Consider the following 22,691-nt stretch of genomic DNA (forward strand, 5'->3'; position numbering starts at 1 on the left):
AGCCGCTAAAATTGCTCGCTCACTCAACCATTCGTATTTTTGAGTGTTTGCAAGAAAATGACGTGATTCTGGTATTTCGCCACAAAGCAATGAATGCAATGGCTCAGGTGGCGGAGTCAATGATGACAATTTCACTCTTCCACTAAGGCAGCACAATCCGGCCGTTTCTCCGGAAAACTTCAATGCGCCAGAATACTCGCAAACAACGTTCATTGGCCCAATGCAAACGCTAGGATGCAAGCAGTAATCAGTGTTGCAATCATATCGAAACGCTGCTCGATTCAAATCAGCACTTGATAATTCTCTTCTTTTGCGTCGAAAATGATCTACTTGTTGATCTCTGTTATTCGCTCGACGATTTCGCATTGCCAACCGAGCCGTTTCACGGGCTGCCTCGCTTTGCTCTTGTGATTGAGAAGCACGAAGTCGAGCCATACTAACGCGGCGGTCCTCACGGGCAATTCCTTGTGCTTCTTCAGACGTTTCATTCGCAATGTTTCGTATCCTTCTTGCATTACGACTTTGTCGGGAAAGATTCGATCGTCTTGGTCGCGGCATTGATAATGATGATTCAAAGAGAATACAAATTACTGTGATTATATATTTCTGGCAAAATTTATATTATCAAATTTTCTACTTAACCATAAACAAAATAACGTTTAGCTGTCATTTGCGTTTTGTTATTCCATATCAGATGCGTTTTCGTTATACCACATTTTATAGTGACTTCATGGAAACGCGTTCGAATGGGATAAAAAGTATCCTATGCCCGTCTCCTGGTTCTAAGCTACCTCTCCACTAATTTTCAGCCAAATCGGTTCAGCCGTTCTCGAGTTATAAATAGTGTAACTAACATGACTTTCTTTTATATATGTATATAGATATATGTATATATATACTATATATGTATATGGTCACGGCGAGCGAAGATTGCTAGCCAACGGAAGAAGAGGCAAATTTACGCAGAGATGCAAATGATCTCTGTCAATCTTCTTTTCAAGCTAAATTTCTGTCGATTTTTCTATTTTCACGAAAGTAAAATAATTTTCAACTATGAAATGCTAATTTAATTTGCTGAATTGAGTGTGTGTGAGTGAACACCAACATCGATAACTTTTGTTGTTTTAATTTTTTCTATTTTATAACATTTAATTAATTTTTTATTTGATCGCTTAATTTAATTTTGTTTTATTTTTTTTATTTGATCGCTTAATTTAATTTTGTTTTTTATATCCTTTTACTTTTTTTATTTTTTATTTTTATTAGTCATATTAATTGATATAATTAATTTTAATATATTTAAATTGTTTAAATTTTATTTGTCTTATTTTTTTTTAATTTTATTTCTCTTTATTTTTATTTATTTTATTTTATTTACATTTTCGTTTTGTTACTTTAATTTTTGAATCTTTATTTATTTTTTTAATGAGAATTAAATTTTTTGTTTTTTTTAATTTTTGTCCTTTTATTGTATTTTATTTTATTAACCACTATACAAATATGTGCTTTAGACAAGATATCTAATTTATTTTTTTATTTGCAAGCCGTCTGTTTTACAGTGGACTTACTTACTGCATCGCTCAGACGTACATATGTATATATGTCTGTATGTATGCATGCGTTATTCAATAATTCGTTAACTCGTTTGCATTTCGCGGTTTCCTGCGTTGAATGCTAATTTGAATTTAAAACCTCCAACCGACCAACTGCTTTGAATGATAATCAAGTGCGCAGAAAGGTCAAGTACAGGTGTACCCGCAAACCACTATTAGGCTTTTTGTAACCACCTAATGACAAGCCACAAATCCAAATATACCAATTTGGCCATACTTCGATTTTTATATCATATTTGCTCTACTTAACCCGTTCGTCGTTTAATGCTGCTGACATTTAATATACTTTTACTTACATACATATGTATGTATTTAGTATATGTATGTGCATACATTTACATGTTTGTATGTGAGTAAACAAAATAAGTTCCCATATGGCAAAACTGAAAACTCCTTTCAACGCTCCAACAGTTGTTGGTGCCTCTCAGCAATGGACGCCTACATTGACGTATTAGCAATACATAAATATTTACTTCCACACATACAAATGAGCTGTGTAATATGTAATCTACAACTTGCTGTCCTGATTGTCTTGGACGTATTACGCACGTCTGTTGCTTTTTTTGTCTTATCAATTTTGCATTTTTTCAATTCCACATTTTGTATTTTTTCTGCTGTTTTTGCTCACTCTTGTGTGCCATTTTTAGCCCTACATCACTTCTTTATATAACTGTATTTTGATGATTTGTTTCTTTTGCGCATATTTGCTGCGCCACTTGTATTTCCAGGAAGGTAATTGTGAATCACTTCCGAATTATGTTGGTCGCACCAATGCTGCTGGCGTCGATTTGAATCGCGACTTTCCTGATCGTCTGGAAAATCAACAAACCATTCAATTGCGTGCGCACACACGTCAACCGGAGACGGCGGCCATCATTAATTGGGTGCTGCTCAAACCGTTTGTGTTATCGGCGAATTTCCATGGCGGCGCAATTGTGGCCAGTTATCCGTATGATAATTCAATGTAAGTAATATGACGAAGAGGTGTGAAATGGAAGAAATAAGAAAGCGGTGAGGGGAAATAAGTGCACAAACGGGTTTGTGTGTTCACAATATATGTATGTATGTATGTAATTCGGAGCATATGTTATAGATAAATTTATACCCACGGAATATACTCGTAGGTGGGCTGTTATGGGAGTAGGGAAAATTGCCAAAAATGGGAGATACAATTGAAAGGGTTCTAAAAGTAGTAATATTTAAAATAAAATTTACCTATAAAAGCACACATGTGCGCTTGTGAATCCCCACCGCAAGCATTCCCGCTTAGTCTTAGAGGAAAACAGTTCCTTAGCTTCAAAGAAATAACTTCACCGATTTTTCGATGTTTTCAATTAGTACGATTTTTCTTAGTCACTTCTAATTATTTAATTAATTTTCAAAAATGTTAGGTAAAGTAAAAAGAGCTGAATGTTCTCCGTTAGGTGTCTTAAATGGATGGTACAGTACCTAAATATGATAAATGTATTATTCGATACATCAGCGAAAAATACCTATATTGCCGAGCGCACTAGTGTAACCGAGATACTAGATATACACACAAAGGGTCTTTCAAAAGACGCGTCTAGATATTGTTTTATTGAAAATACGGCTATTAATAATTATATGTGAAAAATTACATCATGTAAATTTGCACCAAGAACACGTCTACAGGTAAAATCCGCCAAACAATCGTTTCATAAATGGCTAATTGTTGAGAACGTGGAGATGTTCAACATCACTTTGCGCTACAACAGCAATATTCCCAATAGAACGTCCAGTTTTTGGCCTGCCAGTCCTTATTCTATCCTCGACAGAACCAATTTCATGATTTTTTTTCATCTACCTTTGAATTGTCGACTCATACTGACGATTATTTCCACCAACAAGTTACGAATTTGCGATATGCTGTTCTTAAAAATCGATCATATTCATGATAAGTTTCAATAAATCATGATAAGTATTTAATAATAGCCGTCACTTTTGAGTGGCCCGTGCACCCGATGAGTCGGTAGAAAATTAAGCTATCTGAGCAAATTAGATGCATGTCAAGGGTAAAGACCGAAAGTATTCAAAATAAGCTAAATCTGTCATTTTCTATATAGCGGTAATTTTCAAAAATCGAGAAAATAGTTTATTCTATTAATAGGTAAAGCAAGTTTGCTCAAATTTCATCCAACTATAAAAAAATGCTTGAGTCAAAACCGATTGCCTCTTTCACGAGTAATAATATTAATTAATTTCGTATCAACCACTTTTACTCCAAAATACAAAAACCTACTCGTATGCATCATTAGCGCCCATCACGAATGCTGTGAAGAAAGTCTAACACCCGACGATCGCGTCTTTAAGCTAATGGCGCATACATACGCCAACAATCATCCGATTATGCGACAGGGTCACAACTGCAATGACACATTCACCGATGGCATAACGAACGGCGCGCGTTGGTATGAGTTAAACGGTGGCATGCAAGACTTCAATTACGCCTTCACCAACTGCTTCGAACTAACCATTGAGTTGTCGTGTTGCAAATTCCCAACAGCCGCCGTGTTACCCACCGAATGGGGTCGCAACAAGCGCAGTCTGATGCAGCTGCTGAGACTGGCCCATATCGGCATCAAAGGCTTGATTACGGACGCTAGCGGTTATCCAATCAATGGTGCAAGTATTGTGGTCTCCGGCCTGGAGGATAAGCCGGTGCGAACTACACAACGCGGCGAATACTGGCGCCTACTCACGCCTGGCATCTACAATGTACAGGCGTTGGCATTTGGGTGAGTTGTTAACCAGAGCGGGAAGGGAGGAGGAGTGCAAACATATAGTATGACTGCATGAATTTGTTAATGTCTCCTTGAGTTGAACATGTTTGTATGCAGACTTGCGAAATCGATCGACATGTATGCGTATGTGTATGTGTGTGTATGCAAGCAAAAGTGAATGCAAATTTAAACAAAACAACTTGATAACTTTATGCAAAATTTTAATGAGTTTTATTTGTTTCTTTCTTCTTCACATTTCTTTGGCGCTGGCTGCAGCTATCAGGCCAGTGAGCCGAAACAGGTGCATGTGACTAACGAGAACGGCGAGGCGCTGCGTGTCGACTTCACACTCTCACCGCTCGAGACGAATTACGATGGTATAAGCAGTTTTTACAATCCATATTTCTTTAGACATTAAAGAGCGAGATCTCAACTGTGGTTCAGCCCGCCCAGTTGTGGATGGTTTAAGTTTTCATTGTTCATTCTACACTTTTTTATGTTTATGCGCTTCATTTTATCATTAATTTAATGTTTTGTTGTTTGTTAAAAAAAAAGAAACAGCTTGATGAAGAATTACAGCCAACACAGCGTACGAAAGTGTGTATAACAAGTTACATAAAACTAGATTTGTTTTTTGCATGAGTCCACTTTTTATGGCTCATTTAGATAGAAATCGTCAATGAAACCACAAATTTATCAGTTTCTATTGAACTGTTTTGTGTGATCTACTGCAAGTGCGAGCTTTCACACCACTATATCTTCTCGGCTGATTTTACTGTGTATTCTTGCTGATCTGCTGCTTAATTTTTAATTTTTTATTTCACATTAGTGTTGTCTCTCACATGAGCGCATGGCATTACAAAAATATCGCAAAAAACTTTCACGCTAGCGTTCAACGAAGTTCATATAGGCTTGCATTTCCACTCTCACTCACTAACTCATCCATATGCACCGTTTTTCACACTCACCATGCTACTAATAAAAGCACACACTACTTCACACAGACATTCCTAAAGCTTTCATTTTCGCGCCCCATAAGCTTCCATCAACCCATCTCACAAGCTGTCACGATCACATACCTTCATTCACCGTTAAAGTAGATGCCAATTTTTTAAACTTCCATGCACAAATGGCTTTCGACACCATCTTGCAGTCTGATTTGACTGTGTCCTTGTAAAATTTTCCTTGTGACTAGACTAGCGCCCATACACATAAATATGTCTGCATATTAGTAAATATGAAAATATAATACATGCATATGTTTGTAGTTTTAATTACCACATTAACTACATACAATGAAATGGCATGAAGTAAAACAAAAATCCATAAATAAATGTATGTATTTATAATACGTCTGTGTATGTATATTTAATCACTGTTATTGTTATAATCTACGTGTGTATGTGAGGAATAAATAAAAATAAAAACCTGTTTTGTGTCCAATTATTTATTATTCACCAATCTCGCTGATAAGATTTTAACTAATTACCAGGTATCGCTTATGAAAAAATAACTGATAAAAATATATAAATGAATATGATTTTATTGTTGTCATATAGTCACATTGTCATATTTGCTATAGAAAATATTCATCTTTAAATTTGAATCTGACCCAATGATGTCAAAAAGCACAAATCTCCGAAGAATTTTTTTTTGTGGAAAAAATGCACGAAACCATTCACATTTTTTACGTTTGGTTAAATTTATCTTAGAATGTTTTTTATTTTTATTTTGAAAGTCTGTATTAAGGAGATTAGAGAAAAAACTAGCCACTGTAAACTAAGAAAAAACTTTCCAAAGCCTACTCTAGGGGGCCCATAACCATTGTTGCATTGGGAAAATCTTAAAAGAAATCCATTATTTTTGCGAAACATTATTGCGCAAATGGTTTAAAACTGTCTTATGGTCGATCTTTAGCTCAACTTCGATTGATGCTGTGATTTTATCGACATTTTCTTTTTTTTTCAAAAATGCCTGAACGGAATGGCCGAACCCAAAATTGCACGTAATTAACTGCTATAGTATCTGTACCATAAACACCATTTACAATTTCAGCCTGCTTGAATTTTTGCCTTTATCAAAAAATAACTGTAAAATGTACCGAATTCTTCTCTTTTTGGTACTTTCATTGTTAACACCCTGTAACTCACAATTGAATGAAACAATGCGGTAACAGCAAAATAATTTTTTTAGTATGAAATAGTACCTTGACAATGAGCATAAACTTCAAATTGTTTGATTGGTACTTTACGAGATATCGATCACTACAGCCATCTATCGAGAAAATAATGGTTTCATTTTTCCCAAACCAATATAAGCTCTTAAAAGTTCTGTCTGCAACTATGTTGTGAAAGCATCGAAGCACTTTTTAAGCTTTCACTTAACGATATATAAAGCTTTTACTGAAGTATTTTCTTATATAACTTTTTTTACAACTTGCGTGCTTATTACATACAACAAAAATCTCGTATACATTTTAAAGCTTTCACTAATCACTTTTAAAAATTTTACGTGAATGGTGGTCTCATGTAAACTTCGCGTTCCCCTATATTACTCGGAACTGTACAGCATTTTTTGCGTTGTCAATAGCTTATCGGAAATACTTTGGAGCTTTGAGCTTTCACGTGAACAAAAAACTTGCAGAAATTGTTAGGCATTCACTCATAATTAAAATGAAAAAATAATTATACATATATCTAACGATTTGTGACCTTAATTTTAACTAACTTTAAAGAAAAACTTTTTATAATTCATATTTAACAAAAATTCAAAAATACTCATCTGATTATGGAAATTAAAGGCTCAGGCAAATTTACGTACAGCGTCACGGTATGTTGAGATCACTAATAACACGAAATGGAAAAAGTACCAGCAACCTCCAGCTTCGGATGATAAATCATCAAACAAAAGTATCAAAAATTCCACTCGATAACCGGGCATACATAATTTCACCATCTATGTGAATTGTCCATTAGCTAATAAAGTGCTAACTAACAGAAAACCAGTGTAGGTTCATCTATGTGAATTGTCCATTAGCTAATAAAGTGCTAACTAACAGAAAACCAGTGTAGGTATTCTTAACCATAGAAGCCCAACCTACATCGTTTTTTGACGTACACTCTGAAAAAAAATAGGCACGCATCATCGGACCGCCGTGACTTGCCGAACGAGCTCAGTAGTATATTTTAAATAATTGATAAAATATTGAAATATAGCGACTTGATTATCCCACCTAATTTTTGCGTGTACTGAGTTTTTAGCAGCAAAAATATGTTTGGGCTCCTGGGTTAATAAAATATGTTAATTTTTTTCTAGTGCATCCAGTCAATATTTCTATTATCACATATTCAAGTTGCTAATAAAATTATAGTAAATTTTAGAATATCTAAAGGGTTACGCATTTTATGCTGCAAAAAAATTAAGTTTCAGAAAGTTTCATTTAAGTATTCATTAAGTTATCTACTTGTTGCCTTTGGTTAGTCAAAAATCTGTCATTTTTTTATGAATATTTTTTTCTCATCAAACCGTCAAATAACGGTGTTTTAGTTCATAAAGTTTGCTTAAGTAAAATAAATGCGTATTTGTTTGGACTCAACATTGCATTTTTCTGGACTTTTGACATCTCTCAAAATCACCGATTTATTTAAATAAATGCTTTTGAAATGCTTTCACTATAAGCAGCTGTAAAATTTTCGTTTAACATTCACAAATTTTTGTGCCAAATTTGTCAGCTGTCATTTGCCGGGTTTACCTTTTCTACATCACATAGTTGGGAACCCTGTATGCAGTTAACAATTATTAAATGAAATGAACACAAAAGAGAGTTGGAGTAGAGCTGAAGTAGAAGCAAAAATGGCAATATACGTATTTGCGTAAATTATTTACCTTAAATAATTTTGGCATTTTTTTAAATTTTCTTTATTTAGCGCTGAAAACCAAACAAAAATATTTTTTATTACTAAAATAGTACAGTGGAGCGAATAATTTTTGGAAAATGCAAAAAAAAAATTACATAAAAACCCGTTTCACTTAAAAAAAATTGTGTTATAACTATGCGCTCTGTTACAAATTATATTTATTCAGAGTGTTGTTTTGCTCTCAGATAGAAAAATAAATGCACATGTTTCTTTATTAAAATTAAAAAAAAATCAATATATATAAAATTAATTTTATAAAATAATTATATTAAATGTAAAAACTATTTATTGAAATTAAAATTTTTTTCTAATAATTAATTAGGCATACATACATATTACAGTGTTATAATCAGTCAAAAATAATGTAACTATCAATTATACTAAAATATTTGAAAAAAATATCATATATGAAATATCAATGAAGCAACAAACCCCAAAATACACCAACCAACTGCAATTAAGTATGAATATAAACTTGATCAAATAAAAAAAATATTAGCAGCTGTAAAATCAGCAACGTTTACCGACTTATTTTATTTATGGGAAAAAGATTTTGCATACCCGAACCTCACTTTTATATTTTTTATAATATTCTTACTTTAACGCGAAAACTCGCACTCATCGCAACCGTCGAAAGCCCATTGCTTAGTAGTAATGGATGTTGAAATTGAAATGCACCTGTAAATTAGGGTTTTTATTAAATCAGTAGCACCATTTGCTGAAATTTAATGTTTTTATTTTAGAAGACAAAATAATTTATATGAAAAAATGTTTTTCCCAAAGCCTTGCTGATCATAATTTGCGTTAATTTGTACGATGATTTATTCCTGCATCGAAGTTGCATTTTTTATTTTTATATTAATCTGTTTATATTTGCGCCATTTCCATATTTTCACTCTCCCTATGCTTCTTAATTATATGTTTTATATTACTTTTCTTTTCTCATTTGGTTCCTGTCTATTTCTTTATTTTTTATTATGGTTTTTCACAAATCTCCACTCTTTTTCATCGGCATAATTTTTGCATAGTTTTAACATTTATTTAACATTTTATTTAATTTCTAAACATATCATACGCATCTATCTGCTCTTAAATTGGGTCATATTGCAAATATATTTATTTACTTTACGTTTGCCTTTTTACTTCATCACCCACATGCGTTCTACTCATTTTTAGGTAATTTCCGTAAAGTGAAAGTGGAACGATCCAAAGCGCTAACCAGCGAAGATGATTTCTTCACACCAACGAAATTCGAGCATCACAACTTTACAGAAATGGAAAAGTTTGTATTAAAAAATTTGAATATTTCAGCTCCCGAACTCAAGCAGGTCAAAAGTAAAAGTGTTTTTAATAATATAAAAAAGCAACGCCATTCTTTAAAAAATTTAAAATTTCGGAAACTTGAGCAGCGTGGTTCCTAGACCTGTGATGTTTATATCTTTCACATCACAGTTGAGCTTGAAAAACTGAGCTTTTTGCAATTACTTACTTTTAAACATTTATAATATTTAAAACTTTGCACCATAAGCCGTTGGCAGCTTTCATGTCAAGGTAAGTATTTGCGTTCGGCAAACATTCTAGTCGATCGATGCTCAAAAGACACTGGAATCAGAATAATTCTCAGCTTAAAGCTCACTCAAGATAACACATAATGTCAAGTTTAGATAGCGCAACGTATACCAAATTCTGTTAGAGCTTTAAAGCAACGATTTCCCTGCGCTGTGAATCCTGTAAGTTAGTGGCGACTCAAATTTAGTATGCGCGCGCAGCTGTTTTAAGCTTTCACGCTTATTAGGAGAAAAGCTCTCTCTTTACTCAAAAATATGGAGGCGCACTTATTAACGTGCCCCTCCTTTACAGCCAATTCACAACTTTCGAGCTGTGAAATTGATTTCATTCGTTATCGTGCTTTTTAAAGTTATTTCTTTAAATAAACAATTTATTTATTTAAAATTCATAATAGGCTCATCGACTTTAATATCCTTGAACAAAGATCTGAGCTTTGTACGAAATTGAGTCTCGACAAATTTTTTTACAAAAAGTGGACGGAAGCACTTATTGAAAATTTAAAAACTAAAAAAATGTATTTAAATGAATGTCTAGGTAGTCTGTATTCTTTGTTCGGAACCACATATTTTTTAAAGTTTGATATCCCACATTGAAGCTTATTAAAATGACATATCGAAATAAAAAGACAAACCGACACGTTGAGAACTTAATTCGCATCAAGTTTTCCGGTTCAGTGGTAGAGTTTGATAGCTTGGCACAAAGCTTAGAGTACAGAGATATCAAATTTGATCACCTATTCAAATGGTCACGGTTTTGTTTTTGTAGGAAGCTCTATATTTTATATTCATACGATGTGAAGTACAGATTACACAATTTTTTCCCATCTTTTTCAACTTATGAGCTTTGCGCTCCTCCAACACAATTGCATCGCTTTGGTAGTCACTGTATGAAATAATAATGAAAACTTTAGAAATATGCTTCAGCCTTAAAGTAATAATTGCCGTGCAGCCGATTGCATACTGCCAAAGATATAAGCTTTATATTGAAATGAGCTCTTCTTTCAGTGCTAGTTAAACTGAGTTTAAAATTGGGCATTTACAATTAGTTTAACGGGAAAGCATAGTGGAACTAGCACTGAAACTCCAAGAAAGTCGAAAAAAGCGTTTTTACTCATGAATGCCGATTATCGGAGGTCCTTGCACCCAAATTTGTGTTTTCGTCGATTTTTACACCCCTAACTGCTTGAGTTCTCCCTAACCTTTTTGCTAACGCTGTTTCTAAGAAATCTTTTTGTTTTGCCAATAACATTAACATTTTTTCCCTCCTTTCAACCACTCTATAGATTCATACACAATACCGCCGAATCCTATCCCAGCATCACGCGACTCTATTCGATTGGCAAGAGCGTAGAAGAGCGCGATCTCTGGGTAATGGAGTTATTCGTGACACCCGGCCAACATATAGCGGGCGTACCGGAATTTAAGTATGTCGCCAATATGCACGGCAACGAAGTGGTCGGCAAAGAGATGCTACTGCTGCTAACGAAGTACATGTGCGAACGTTACGGTGTCGACGAACGCATCACGAAGCTGGTGAATACAACGCGCATGCATTTTCTCTACAGCATGAATCCCGATGGATATGAGATATCACGTGAAGGTGACAAATCGAGTGGTAATGGGCGTGGCAATGCGCATAATATCGACTTGAATCGCAATTTCCCCGATCAATATGGTACTGATAAGTTTAATGCGGTGACCGAACCAGAAGTGGCAGCAGTTATGAATTGGACACTCTCGATACCTTTCGTGTTGTCGGCAAATTTGCATGGCGGCTCATTAGTAGCCAACTATCCATACGATGACAATGAAAATGATTTCTCCGATCCGATTGCGCGGCTACGTGTCGCAACGACAATGGGTCGCAAGCTGAATCCAACGGAGGATAACGAGTTGTTCAAGCATTTGGCGTTGGTATATTCGGAGGTTAGTGGGAAAATATTGCTAAAACGATTTAAAATGGTTTGTAAAATAAAGAAAATATCACTGCGAAATGAGTGGGTATTCTTAACTCATTAAAGTGGTAAAGCTGGCTTGAGAAGTGTACACTAAAAAATTTGAAGCAATTTTTCTTTGGCAAACCTAAACCTTCCTTTTGCCAAAGCGCCTGTTGGTGTGGTTAAATTTCAACCTCTCTCTGTATTTTCGTCTAGGCCCACCCCACCATGCATCTTGGCAATCCCTGCCCGCTCTTCAAACATGAACACTTCCCAAATGGCATTGTCAATGGCGCTCAGTGGTACAGCGTGACGGGCGGTATGCAGGATTGGAATTATGTACGCGCTGGCGTTTTGGAACTAACACTCGAACTGGGCTGCGATAAATTTCCAATGGCCGAAGAGTTGCCGAAATATTGGCATGACAACCGTGAGTCGCTACTGAAATTCATCGAACAAGTTCACTATGCCGTACATGGTACAGTGCGTAGTTCGATCGGTTCGCACATTGCGGGTGCGGCAATAAGGTTGGACGACGCAAAACATCCAAGTTTCAGTGGTGCATATGGCGACTATTGGAAGTTGGCGCTACCAGGCAGGCATAACATCACAATAATAGCTGACGGGTGAGTGTGAATAGAATGAACTGCTGTGTGTTTGGTATCGAAGATTTGTTAACTTATCCGTTGTTGGTCAGGTTTGCACCTTATCGTGAGGAAATTGAAATCCCGCAAAGCACACGGGAAATGCGACTGGATGTGGTCATGATGCGTGATGACCCACAACATTGGTCGTCCGCTAATGATTTTCGTGTGATAGAAAACGTGGTCAAAACGCGCTACCATAGCAATCCGGAGATCAGACAGCGATTGGCCGAGATCGAGAAGCAGCATGGACAGATAGCGATCTTCGGCTATGCGGAGAGTGAATTTGGCATCTACTATAGCTCGCTGAAGCTGACGTCAGATGTAAGTGCTGCGATGTTCATTAAATAATTTGTGTTAGAAATGGTTTTTTTTTTATTTCTTCCATAAAATATTACACCTGTCGTTAGACAATAAGTAATTTGATTTACAAAAAGATGGAATGAGAGTGATATTGAAGGGCCAATGCCCCCAAGCTCATTTAGAAGAAATATATACATATTATTTAAAAACAAGTGGTTAACAAACAATGACATATACAATTAGTTGACAATTAATTACATGGATTTTGCAAGATCTGTTGGTGTTTGACGGTTAAGCCGACTTTGGGTAGATTTTTCTTTATTTGGTAGTCTTCTCATTATAGGATTTGTGTGCGTTAATAATCTATTTATGTGTCTTCTGCTAGCGCTTTGTATTGTTTCATCAATAGTATCGATGTCAAGGTCGCGATGAATATCTGCGTTAGGTATGTACCAAGGTGCATTAGTTAAGGTCCTAAGTATTTTAGACTGGACTCGTTGAAGTATACTTAGATTACTTTTTGCAGCAGTGCCCCAAATCTCAATTCCATATTTCCAGATCGGAGCAATTATCGTTCGATAAATAAGTACTTTATTTTGCAATGATATATTAGATTGGACTGAGGTCAAAATAACCAGTACAATTTCTTAAAGCGATTTTTAACTTCATTTCGCTTTTTCTTTATACATATGCTCTTGCCAGTTTAATTTCGAGTCGATCGTAATACCCAGGTATTTCGCTTTGGTGTCAATATGCACGTCAGAATTACCAACGCTAACTGGTTCAATGGTTGTCCTTCGGTTTGTGTAGTTTACTTGTATTGTTTTGTCAGCGTTAATTTCGATGTTCCATTTTTTGAACCAGTTTAATGTCACATTTAATTCGTTTTGTAAATTTTGTTTTGCGACTTTCGTATCTTTATGAGATACCATGAGGACTGTGTCATCCGCAAATATTGCAATCATGCTGTTTTCTGACTTCGGTTTCGGTAGATCAGCCGTGTACAATAGATACAATGTTGGTCCTAAGACACTGCCTTGGGGAAGGCCTGCGTTCATAGGTTGAATGTCTGAGCATGCGTCGTTATATTTAACATAGAATTTCCTGTCTTGGATGTAACACTTAAGCATAAGGTAAAAGTCATTAGGTAGTTGTGTTTTTAATTTATGGAGTAACCCAGGGTGCCACACTTTGTCAAAAGCTTTAGCTACGTTGAGGTATATGGACATGCACACTCTTTTTTTATTCAGGTCATCATTAATTTTGTGAACTACTCTATGAATCTGTTGGATTGTTGAATGTTTTTTCCTAAATCCAAATTGGTGTTGGGGTATCAGATTCATGCTTGTTATAATAGGATTTATCTGGCCAAATAATATTTTTTCGAAAATTTTTGATATTGTCGGTAGTAGGCTGATTGGTCGATATGATGTCGCTAGTGTAGCGTTTTTGTTAGGTTTCGGGATCGCTATAACTTCAGCTACTTTCCAGGTACTAGGGAAATATTTGAGACGAATAGCAGCTTTGAAAATATTTCTTAGATAAATTATTGCCTTGTCAGGCATATGCTTCATAATTGTTCCCGAAATTTGATCGGATCCAGGCGATTTATTGTTCTTTAGAGTTTTTATTAATTGTTTTATCTCCGTAAGTGTGATTTTTTTAATTTGCTTCTTATTCTCGTTTGCTGCATAAGTGAGATTTATGTCGTTATTATTATTTTCAAAAGTATCTTTAAAATGTTGAGCTAAGACCGTTGCTTTTTCTGAAGTGGTTCGGGCCCATTTCCCTTTAGTTGTTTTTATTGGTGGTAAATGTATATATTTTTTCGTCGCCTTCCAAAGTGTGTAGTTTGAGGATTTTGTTGCGTCAATATTTTTCAGATAATTGCTAAGTTTTTTGTCTTTTTCCTTTTGAAGAGACCTACCTCTTATATCTTTTCCCAATTTGTTTAGCTTTTTCTTGTCGTCTGGAAATCTTGTTGTCTGCCATTTCTTCCTTAGCTTTCTTTTTTGTTTTAGTTTTTTTTTTATCGTATCAGGTATGTAGTCATTCTTTACTTTAGTTGGTGAAGAGGGTGTAGATTTACTAACTGCCTTAATAGTTTTGTAGTTAAAAAAAGCTATAGCTGTCTCAATTTCATCGCCTGTTTTCAAAGATACTTTTGTGTCTAAATATGATTCCAACAGCTCAGCAAACGCATTCCAGTCTGTACGATGATTGTAAAGTGGTGGATTTAAGTTTTGTTGCGGTGGTTGTTGGGTTCTTAATAGATTTCATGATAAAAAAGTCAAGTAAGTCAGGTACTTTCTTAATGTCAGAGGGCCAGTAAGTGGGTTCTCCGGTACTTATATAATTACAATTACGCGCTCTGATGGCGTCAAGTAATGCTTTTCCTTTCGTGTTTGTTAATCTTGAACCCCACATCATATTTTTTGCGTTATAATCTCTTCCGACAATAAATCTACTTCCAAGTTTTCCAAGGTAGTTAGCGTATTGTGTTGTTTTGTTGTTGTGTTTCGGAGGGCAGTAAGCAACTGATATGGTAAGCTGGCCTAGAGTGTCATTTATTTGTATCGTCGTTGCTTGCAGATGGTCCATTTGATATTCTTCCATTTTGTTAAACATAATATGTATTTTGTCTCAGTATAATAGCTGTTCCGCCATGTGCTCTGTTGTCAGGGTGATTGGTGCATATTATTTTATAGCCGGGAATACTAACGTAGCTTTTGTCATTAAAATGAGTTTCTGACACCAATAGTATGTCAATGTTGTATTGGTCAATAAAAGTTTTAGTTTCAAGAATATGTTGATTTAGTCCGTTGCATTCCATAAGGCTATTGTCATTTTACTTTGCTTGTCCATCGAATTTGGTGACCAGTAGTGTGATTATATTCATCATGTTAGTCATTTGATTGATGAGCTAGCTCATCATTTTTTTAAGTTCTTGAATATCATCATTTTGAGGGTTAGGCATACCTGTTTTATTATTATATTTTTAGCTTGTGCTGCTACTTGCGCATAGGTTGATAACCCGATTCTAGCGGGTTCCACTGTGTTTTCTTGTTGCGGCAGGTTCAGTATCGGAGTCTGGAGTTCCTTTTTGCGTAGAGCTGGAAAACGTTGCACCCTCAGTTATTTGTATACCATACATCCTTTATAATTGGCTGTGTGTTTTTCGCCACAGAGTGCGCATTTAATATTGCTACTACTTTTATTGATTGAACAGTTCGCAGTTTTATGCGGGCCTGTACACTTAACACAGATTTGATTTTTTGTGCAATAGTTTCTAGTATGCCCATATTTTTGGCAGTTGAGACATTGTGGAAGAGATCTTATTTGACGTGGGGGCTCGAATTTTACCTTACAATGCAATAGATTTGTTATCTATATATATAAAAAGAAGTTACATTTCCTTGGTAATCTTATAACTCAAGAACGGGCTCACCTGTCCAAACCAAATTTGTAGGCTTTGTTTGTACTATTCAGTAGATGGTTTGTGTTTTGAAATTTTAAGAATCGGATACCAGGGTCTCGAGAAATAGGCCAAAACGTGAACCCGGGTAACCCTAGGATGTGTTTGTACAATATGGGTAGCAAATGGAAGCTACTGATGATTCTATAGTATAGAGTATTTTTGATGCCGCTCCGTGACTAGGGTCTCGAGATATCGGCCAAAATGTGGACCCCGATAACTTAAGGATGTGTTCGTACAATATGGGTAGCAAATGGGAGCTGTTGATGATTGCTATAGTATAGAGTATTTTTAATGCCCCTCCGTAACTAGGGTCTCGAGATATAGACCACAACGTGGACCTGGATAACCCTAGGATGTGTTTGAACCACATGAGTATCCATTGTAAGTTGTTGATAAATGCTAATGAAAAGAGGACTTTTCTTTTCGCTGGGTAACTAAGGACTCCAGATATAGACCAATTGGGAACTCGCCTTCAGGTTAAGAGATTGCATTCTTATGTACTACAACCAGTTAAAATGTTTTTAAAAATTCAGATCCGTTATCTACATATATTTCTAGAACTTTACAGATTCAAGGTCAAATATACCATAGAGCTGGGTCTTTGCTACCATTCCCAGATGGTGACCATCAATTTTTGCAAATATATTTTATTGGTGATGAGAATCGTGAATTAGATCAGCGGTGTGCAATTTCGACGAATACGAGAAGATCAATCGTGAATGAATTGCAAACAATGTTCCATCAACACAATGAATTGGTGAAATTGTTCAAAGTAGCACTCGATCTGATGCCCACCGATGGCCACAAAATCAAAATAAAAGCCGATAAAACACCAATTGTCACCACACGAGACATTGTTTTGTATCGTAGAAATGAGCAATTACAACGTATTTCAGTACTCCATCGCTGTTATGGTGCATTGCAATACCCCATTTTGTGATGAGGTGAGAGGGGACGATGGCTATCATATCAACATACCAATGATAAATCCAACAACTGGTACATACCCATTTTATTTTTGTTTAAATATGATTTTTAAATCATTTTCATACGCTAATTAATTTTTGCATCGCAGGTCAAAAATCAACGAAAAGCGTAAGTGCGATGAATTTTTATTCGTATCGATTGATGATTCGCCCTCAAGAAAACAATTTTATTTTGCGATGCAATCAACTTTCGCATCAATTTTTTATCGAATTGCAAGTCATTTTGGACGCAAATATAATAAAAAATTGAATGCTTCAGGAGGAACTGGAAAAACATTTTTAACTTTATTTATTTTAGCATAATTTATTTAGCGTAAAAAATTGAAATGGAAATTAAAGAATCAAAGTTTAATTACAAGTTTTTATCGGCTCTTTCACCTTACCTGTATATATGTAGGTGACCACAACAATAAAATTTTAAAAAAGTACAGAAAAGGCTATTGTGACATCTTTAGAAAGTATGTTGAATGAAAAAAATCAACTAATTCAACTGTTTAAACATTTTACGAGTTCTATAAAGAAAACTTAATATGAAAAATTTCTTGCGATATAAAAAAAAATGTTATGTATGGTGGTGTGAAGCCCATTGGGTAATGCTAGTCTTATATATAAAATAAAGTCAACTTTTTGTGTGTGTTCGCTAACCGGCCGTGTCTTTGCACTGAATTAAACCAAGCTTACACACATTGTTAAGAAGGTATTGAAGATGGTTTCCGTATAGTTTGGATACCTATTGGTGGATAGGGTTCGAGGTATAGGTCAAAACGTGGACCCGGGTAACCTTCGGATGTGTATGTACAATATGGGTATCAAATGGAAGCTGTTGGTGAATGCTTTAGTTCAGAGTATTTTTCATGCCGCTCCGTGACTAGGGTCTCGAGATAGAGACCAAAACGTGGACCCTAGAATGTGTTTGAACAATATGGATATCAAATGGAAGCTGTTGGTGAATGGTTTAGTACAGAGTATTTTTCATGCTGCTCCGTGACTGGGGTCTCGAGATATAGGTCAAAACGTGGGCCCGGGTAACCTTTGGTTGTGTATGTACAATATGGGTATCAAATGGAAGCTGTTGGTGAATGCTTTAGTTCAGAGTATTTTTCATGCCGCTCCGTGACTAGGGTATCGAGATAGAGACCAAAACGTGGACCCTAGAATGTGTTTGTACAATATGGATATCAAATGGAAGTTGTTGGTGAATGCTTTAGTTCAGAGTATTTTTCGTGCCGCTCCGTGACTAGGGTCTCGAGATAGAGACCAAAACGTGGACCCTAGAATGTGTTTGTACAATATGGATATCAAATTGAAGCTGTTGGTGAATGCCTTAGTACAGAGTATTTTTCATGCTGCTCCGTGACTGGGGTCTCGAGATATAGGTCACAACGTTGACCCGGGTAACCTTTGGTTGTGTATGTACAATATGGGTATCAAATGAAAGCTGTTGATAAGTGCTTTAATACGGGGTAATTTTCATACCTAGGGTCTCGAAATATAAGCCAAAACGTGGACCCGCCGTGTCTTTGCATCGAATTAAACCAAACTTACACACATTGTTAAGTAGGTATTGAAGATGGTTTCCGTATAGTTTGGATACCTATTGGTAGATAGGGTCTCGAGATATAGGTCAAAACGTGGACCCGGGTAACCTTCGGATGGGTTTGTACAATATGGGTATCAAATGAAAGCTGTTGATAAGTGTTTTAATATGGGGTAATTTTCATACCTATTGATGACAAGGGTCTCAAAATATATGCCAAAACGTGGACCCGGCGTGTCTTTGCACCGAATTAAACCAAACTTACACACATTGTTAAATGGGTTTCGTAAAGTTTGGTTGTAATTCGGAACACTGGCAACGCGTACAGCGTTCTTTTGAACCAGCCATAATGTCGTTTACTTTTTTAACGCTTGGGGCGGAACTGAACTGTCAAATTGACAGTGTGAGTTACAATGTGTCAATATTTCTTTCTGATTTGGATGTCATAAGGAGAAGACGTCAGTGTAAAGTGTAAAAACTTTCTGTGAATTTTTTTGGAGTGGATTTTGGAACAGTGAATAATTTCTTACGAAATTTGAGAATTTAATGTGAAATCCGAATGTTCAAATGAAAGTATGTGTTCGTGGAAAAAAAAAATTTTTTCGTTTTTTTTTTTTGAAAAATATAAATGGATAATGGTTAAAAAAGCTCCAATGCTTAATATAACATATAAATTGAAACGAAAAATTCATGGATGATCAGGAAAAAAGACGATTGTTTCTTAGTTATTCATTTGCGTTGATTTGAAATTTAAAAACAATCTTCTTTTTTCCTGATTTTAAATTTTTATTTTATATTTACTCAAAAACAAATAGAAAAACAAAAAACATTGTTTATGTCAAAGCGCTTGAATAAAGAATAAAGAATAAATAATATGAAAACCATATCTTTTCGGTTCTAAACCATATCTATTCTATTTTAGTGTGCCCAGCGAAGCGGGCCGGGTTTGCTAGTATTGTATATATTTTTGTTGTTACTATTTGTTTTGATTTCCAGTGAGAATAAAGGTAGAGGTTGTTTTGAGTCGCTTTTGAGGATGTTGAAAATATTTGTTACATCATGACCGTGCTCAGCGAGTTCAGATTTAATGTCATTTATGTCTGTAGAATGATGCATATTGCGCAGAATTACTTTAAACCCTTTTTCTTCCTTTGGTCGGAATGTATAATATTGAGTATTTCGTTCTTTAAGTAGTTTTATTGTTGCTGAATAATGCGTTGATTCCTTCGTTTGTATCTTTATTTCATTGTTCTTAAGTACTTTAAGTTCATAGTTATTTTGTATACATTCATTAAGGGCTTTGATAAGAGTGCCTAATACTTGGACTTTTTGTACGTACATAGATCGGTGGTGGCTTTGGTACATATTTGGGCTTTGTTGTTACTGAATTAAGAGTTTGCGTCTCTTCTTTTTCATTCTCTTCTAATTCGTTCTCTTGGTCCAGTATATCAAATCTATTCTCTAACGGTGGTTTACTCAGCCAATATGTGAGCTGTTGTTGTTTTGAGGACAATTTCCTTGTTTTCTTGTTTGCATTTATTTCTGCTTTTTCTGGAGAACTGCGTAAACGCTTGGGTGTTTGGCTTTTCTTTGAGTTGTTGGGTTGCTCAGCAATAGATGTTTTTAGTGTCGTGCACATAATAGACTTTGCGTTAGTCGCTGATGATGATACCGTGGTTGTTATTGCTGAGGCTGTCGTTGTCGTGCTGGTGTTTGTTGTGAGTGTTGCGAGAGCCAGAGTAGCTGTTGTTGCGGAGGATGTTGCTGTAGTGGTGGTCTTTGTTGAAGAAGTTAGTAGAGCAGCTGGAACATTTTCAGTTATAGGAGGAGTGTGGATTTGATCAATTTCTTTGTTAAGCTTATTCGCGTGCGAGAGTACGGCATTTGGTCGGACCGCAAGCGGTTGATTATTTAACAAATTGTTGTGTTAGAAATGTGAAATTAATTAAATTATAATTGTAGATCGGTGATCCGGAGGAGAGCAAATACAAGATACTCATACTCAGCTCCTTCTTCGACACTACATCGCCGCTGGGCCGTGAAATCTCTATGAATATGGTGCGCCACATACTTGAGGGATATAAAGTACGTGACACGAGCACCTTGAACTTGTTACGAAAGAGTGTTTTGTATTTTTTGCCAATAACCCATAACTTCGATGTAATCTTCAAAATGTTCAACAGAAAGTAAGTTTGATGGTGGCGCAAGTAAATTTAAAAATGGGCGCAGTGAAAATATGTTATTTTTAATTTTCTTATTGAACACAATTTTTTTAACTTCATTTTTTCATTATTTTATCGCAGTAACTCCATTTGCGATCCCGAACTGGGCAATGAACTTGCCGATCGTATACTCGGTCCCGAATCAGAAAAGAAACGCGATTTACTGCTTCAATTCTTTGACAGCGAGCGGTTCGATTTGATGTTAACCTTTACTGCGGGCAGTTCAGAGTTAACGTAAGGGTTCAACTCTCTTCACCGTCTTAAATTTTCATTTATTTCTGTCCCGTTTTTGCTCTCCCGTCACAGTTATCCCAAAGGCGATCCGATAATTGAGAAATTCGCACACGCCATCAAAGATAGCAAATTCAGCGCACCCTCGCTCCAATGTCCTAACACCAGCACGCGATCGCTACATCAATCAGCTACCGAGCGTCTCACCAATCTCCTCTACAAAATGTACAAGATTCCACTCTTCAGTTTGGGCATCTCCTGTTGTCGCATGCCCGAACAAACGGAGATCGGCGCTATTTGGCGTAGAAATATCGATAAAATCAAGAATTTCCTGCAACTTATCGAAACAGGTGTGGTAGGTGTGGTGCACAACGAAAAGGGTGAACCGCTACGCGACGCCTTCGTACGCCTTGTCGACTATCGGCCGGTCTACAATGTGACGCGCAATACCGCACGTTTCCAAATCATCTTACCACAGGGTGACTATGCGTTGGAAATAAGCGCACCCAGCTATGAGTCGACAGTGAAGCGCGTGGTAGTCACCCCACAGCAAATCAACAATTTAGGTATAGTGAAGTTGAACGCCTACACTCTGCTCACCGGCGTAAGTGAAATACATCGCTTAGGCGGCGGTGGCGATTCAGACAACACAGGCAGTGCTACCTCTTTTACTGCTGCCGAAACTGCGACCATTTCGGGTTTCATTTTAGACGTATCCAACCATCCGGTCAAGCATGCAAAAGTCTCAGTGATAGCCCCACACACGCGTAACTATCTTCGCAATTTCACCGATAGTCTGGGCGCATACAGTATACGTGGCGTGCCGCTGGGCGAAATCACGCTGAAAGTAGAAGCTCCACGGCATTTGGGTGCTCAACGGGTGGTTCATGTGGAAGGTGGCGCGGTGCGCGGCGTCATATTCCGTCTAAAGGCTGACGAACATGTCTGGGGTATGCCGCGCTGGTTATTCATCATGTTTGCTAGCATTGTCATAATTGTCGCCATGATTCTGTGCTTCCTGTGTGTGCAATTTCTGTTGGTCCGACGACATCGCGTGGATAAACGATACTACAGTTTTTCGTTGCTGCCGCAAAAGGGCAAGGAACTGTTCGAAGACGATGGCGAGGATGGCGAAACGGAACTGTTCCGATCGCCCATTAAAAGTAAGTGTAAATGGCTAACTAGTTGTAGCACTTCAGTCTAGTGGAATACTATATCAATAGAGTATTTTAATATGTATATGCGGCGAGGTTACGAGGTTTCTGCTTGGGAAAATATCTCATTTCAAGCAAAAGTTTCTTCTTCACTCCAAGGAGCCTTATACTACAAGTATAAGGAATACTGTACATACGCAGCTATATTTACCAATGACCAAATAAGGTCATAGTTCAGTTAATTTCAAGCGTTTGGTACTATCGCAGGGTGCCTTCCATTGTGCCTTGCTGTGTACTTATGTATATGTCAACACCCTTACCGTAGAGATATCTGTTAGAAACCGAGCCGCTTTTTAAACA

General features: G+C 36.3%; 1 protein-coding gene across 2 annotated transcripts in view; it reads left to right on the forward strand.

Annotated features, from left to right (window-relative positions):
- The window catches only part of LOC128859252 (carboxypeptidase D), a 60,148-nt gene that overhangs the window by 33,984 nt on the left and 3,473 nt on the right, over positions 1–22,691 (forward strand). For both annotated transcript variants that reach the window (XM_054096103.1, XM_054096104.1), the window contains exons 2-11: positions 2,342–2,577; positions 3,890–4,369; positions 4,631–4,731; positions 9,448–9,553; positions 11,123–11,765; positions 11,993–12,402; positions 12,474–12,744; positions 20,687–20,910; positions 21,028–21,180; positions 21,253–22,340. In XM_054096103.1, coding sequence (XP_053952078.1) covers positions 2,342–2,577; positions 3,890–4,369; positions 4,631–4,731; positions 9,448–9,553; positions 11,123–11,765; positions 11,993–12,402; positions 12,474–12,744; positions 20,687–20,910; positions 21,028–21,180; positions 21,253–22,340 — 3,712 coding nt within the window. The remainder of the gene's footprint in view (positions 1–2,341; positions 2,578–3,889; positions 4,370–4,630; positions 4,732–9,447; positions 9,554–11,122; positions 11,766–11,992; positions 12,403–12,473; positions 12,745–20,686; positions 20,911–21,027; positions 21,181–21,252; positions 22,341–22,691) is intronic.

This window comes from Anastrepha ludens, chromosome 3 (genome assembly GCF_028408465.1).
Source record: "Anastrepha ludens isolate Willacy chromosome 3, idAnaLude1.1, whole genome shotgun sequence".
NCBI classification, from domain to species: Eukaryota; Metazoa; Arthropoda; class Insecta; order Diptera; family Tephritidae; genus Anastrepha; species Anastrepha ludens.